General features: G+C 37.7%; 1 protein-coding gene across 1 annotated transcript; it reads right to left on the bottom strand.

Annotated features, from left to right (window-relative positions):
• Window positions 1–212: 212 nt before the first annotated feature.
• On the bottom strand, window positions 213–1,678 carry LOC118425667 (proteasome subunit alpha type-3-like). The gene is made up of 4 exons (XM_035834659.1): window positions 1,526–1,678; window positions 1,305–1,372; window positions 991–1,055; window positions 213–828 (listed from the first exon to the last, which is right to left on the bottom strand). Exons 1-4 carry the CDS (start codon window positions 1,597–1,599, stop codon window positions 784–786), a joined length of 252 nt encoding a protein of 83 aa, XP_035690552.1. The 5' UTR covers window positions 1,600–1,678; the 3' UTR covers window positions 213–783.
• Window positions 1,679–1,749: the final 71 nt, after the last annotated feature.

Raw genomic sequence — 1,749 nt, 5'->3', positions numbered from 1 at the left:
CAGAGACAGTTACTCAATGCCGCCCATGAACATATGCCCCATGGGTCAGATCCATGACAAATTGGAATGTTTCAATGTCACTAAGTTTAGACTGAGTGAAGGTCAGAATCATCAGATATTGGCATGGATTGGATATATTTCAGCATTAGCATGTAAATGTATCAATGTTACCTGACATTCCAAATAAAGGATATTCACCCAGACAGAATAACAGGGGACATCATATTTAATTCAAAAGGTCAAGCATAGACGAGGGCGAGAGTCATGGTAAGAGACTATCCTGCAATAAAGGTTCCCTATGCAACACACAGTGGTGAGTCAGTCATCACAAAGGCTGTTGCTCTCGCAGTATCAAAGGCTTCTGAGCTGCCAGTGGATGCCACTATGTAGAGTATGTCAAAGTAGGACATGTCATGTCTGGCATGGAAGTAGTGTAGAATAATAACTTGGCCTTTAAAAAAAGTAATAATTCTTCGAGATGAATTACAGGTATCAATAATGCAAAACGGACAGCTTCATTACAAGTCAGGACTATTGGCTTGGTTTTGCCTGGATACCAACTCTTGGACAATGTTATGGACATCTTAATTGAAAAGGACAGTACTTGTGTATCACGGGTGTTTATAAAGGCTCCACTTTTACCTAAACCTTAACAAAACACCAGAATATTTACAGAGGTTATTTTCAGGTACATGTACTAGCGAGAGCCAATTTCCTACACTATGTGGTGCTCATTACTAAGTTTATTGACATCCATGTCATCATGTCTTTGTGCCTGACACCTCACAGATCCTCTTCATCAGAATCATCACTCTCCTCCATAGACTCCTGTAAAGAGGAAAAAACAAATTAGAAAATTTTGTATATGGAAACATACATAGTAGTTTCTTGAACACATGTATCATTGTACATGATTCACACACAATTTTGCCCCCCTACCCCAAAAAATCAAATTGGGAATAAAGGTTACAAAGAATTTGAATAGCATACCTTTGCAAATTTCTCTGCTTCTACCACAATGTCCTTTGGTACCATCTCATGCCTTCCATTGGTTACTATAGGGACAAGATACGACATCATACATGTACATGTATGTCATAGCAGCACTGTCAATCATTTTGTACAAGCATTCATCAAAGTTTCAGTTATTGTAAGGAACAGAGTTATAAATGATACACTTCCCCACAGAAAACACCATACCAAATATTCCTTAACAATAACTATAACTACAATAAAACTATGTATGAGCATTTACAGGATATTCCCTAAGACATCCAAGAGAAAAGAAATTACTAAGAACTCACCATCCCCAACCCAGCTCAGCTCCAACTCAAAGGCTTTGTCTTTGACTTCATCATGGACAATGTAGATGCTACAGGACAAAACATTGAAATGGTTTATCTTTCATCTGATTACTATAGCATGACAAAGTTCAAATTCACCAATCATCAATTCACAGACAATTAAAGCAGATTCCAGCTGGAAAAGTAATATCACTTCTCAGCATATAGATGAAAAGACTTACATCTTTGCTGCCTCCTTTACCAGATCTTTGCATGACTGGTCTGCCATCTGGAGAAGGCAACAAAGTAATAGCATTGATGAAACAACTGAATCCTTCTCTCTGTCAACAGGTGTGGACAAAGACAACTTGTTTTTACACAACTAAGCCCAATAGCAGAGGAAAGCAATCAATTACATGTACATTAATCTACATAAGTGAAAAGAAATAGTAACCAGACAAGGCTA

The sequence above is a fragment of the Branchiostoma floridae genome, chromosome 1 (assembly GCF_000003815.2).
Source record: "Branchiostoma floridae strain S238N-H82 chromosome 1, Bfl_VNyyK, whole genome shotgun sequence".
Taxonomy (NCBI): domain Eukaryota; kingdom Metazoa; phylum Chordata; class Leptocardii; order Amphioxiformes; family Branchiostomatidae; genus Branchiostoma; species Branchiostoma floridae.
The sequence above is the reverse complement of the archived record's forward strand: the minus strand, read 5'-3'. Positions and strand labels throughout refer to the sequence as shown.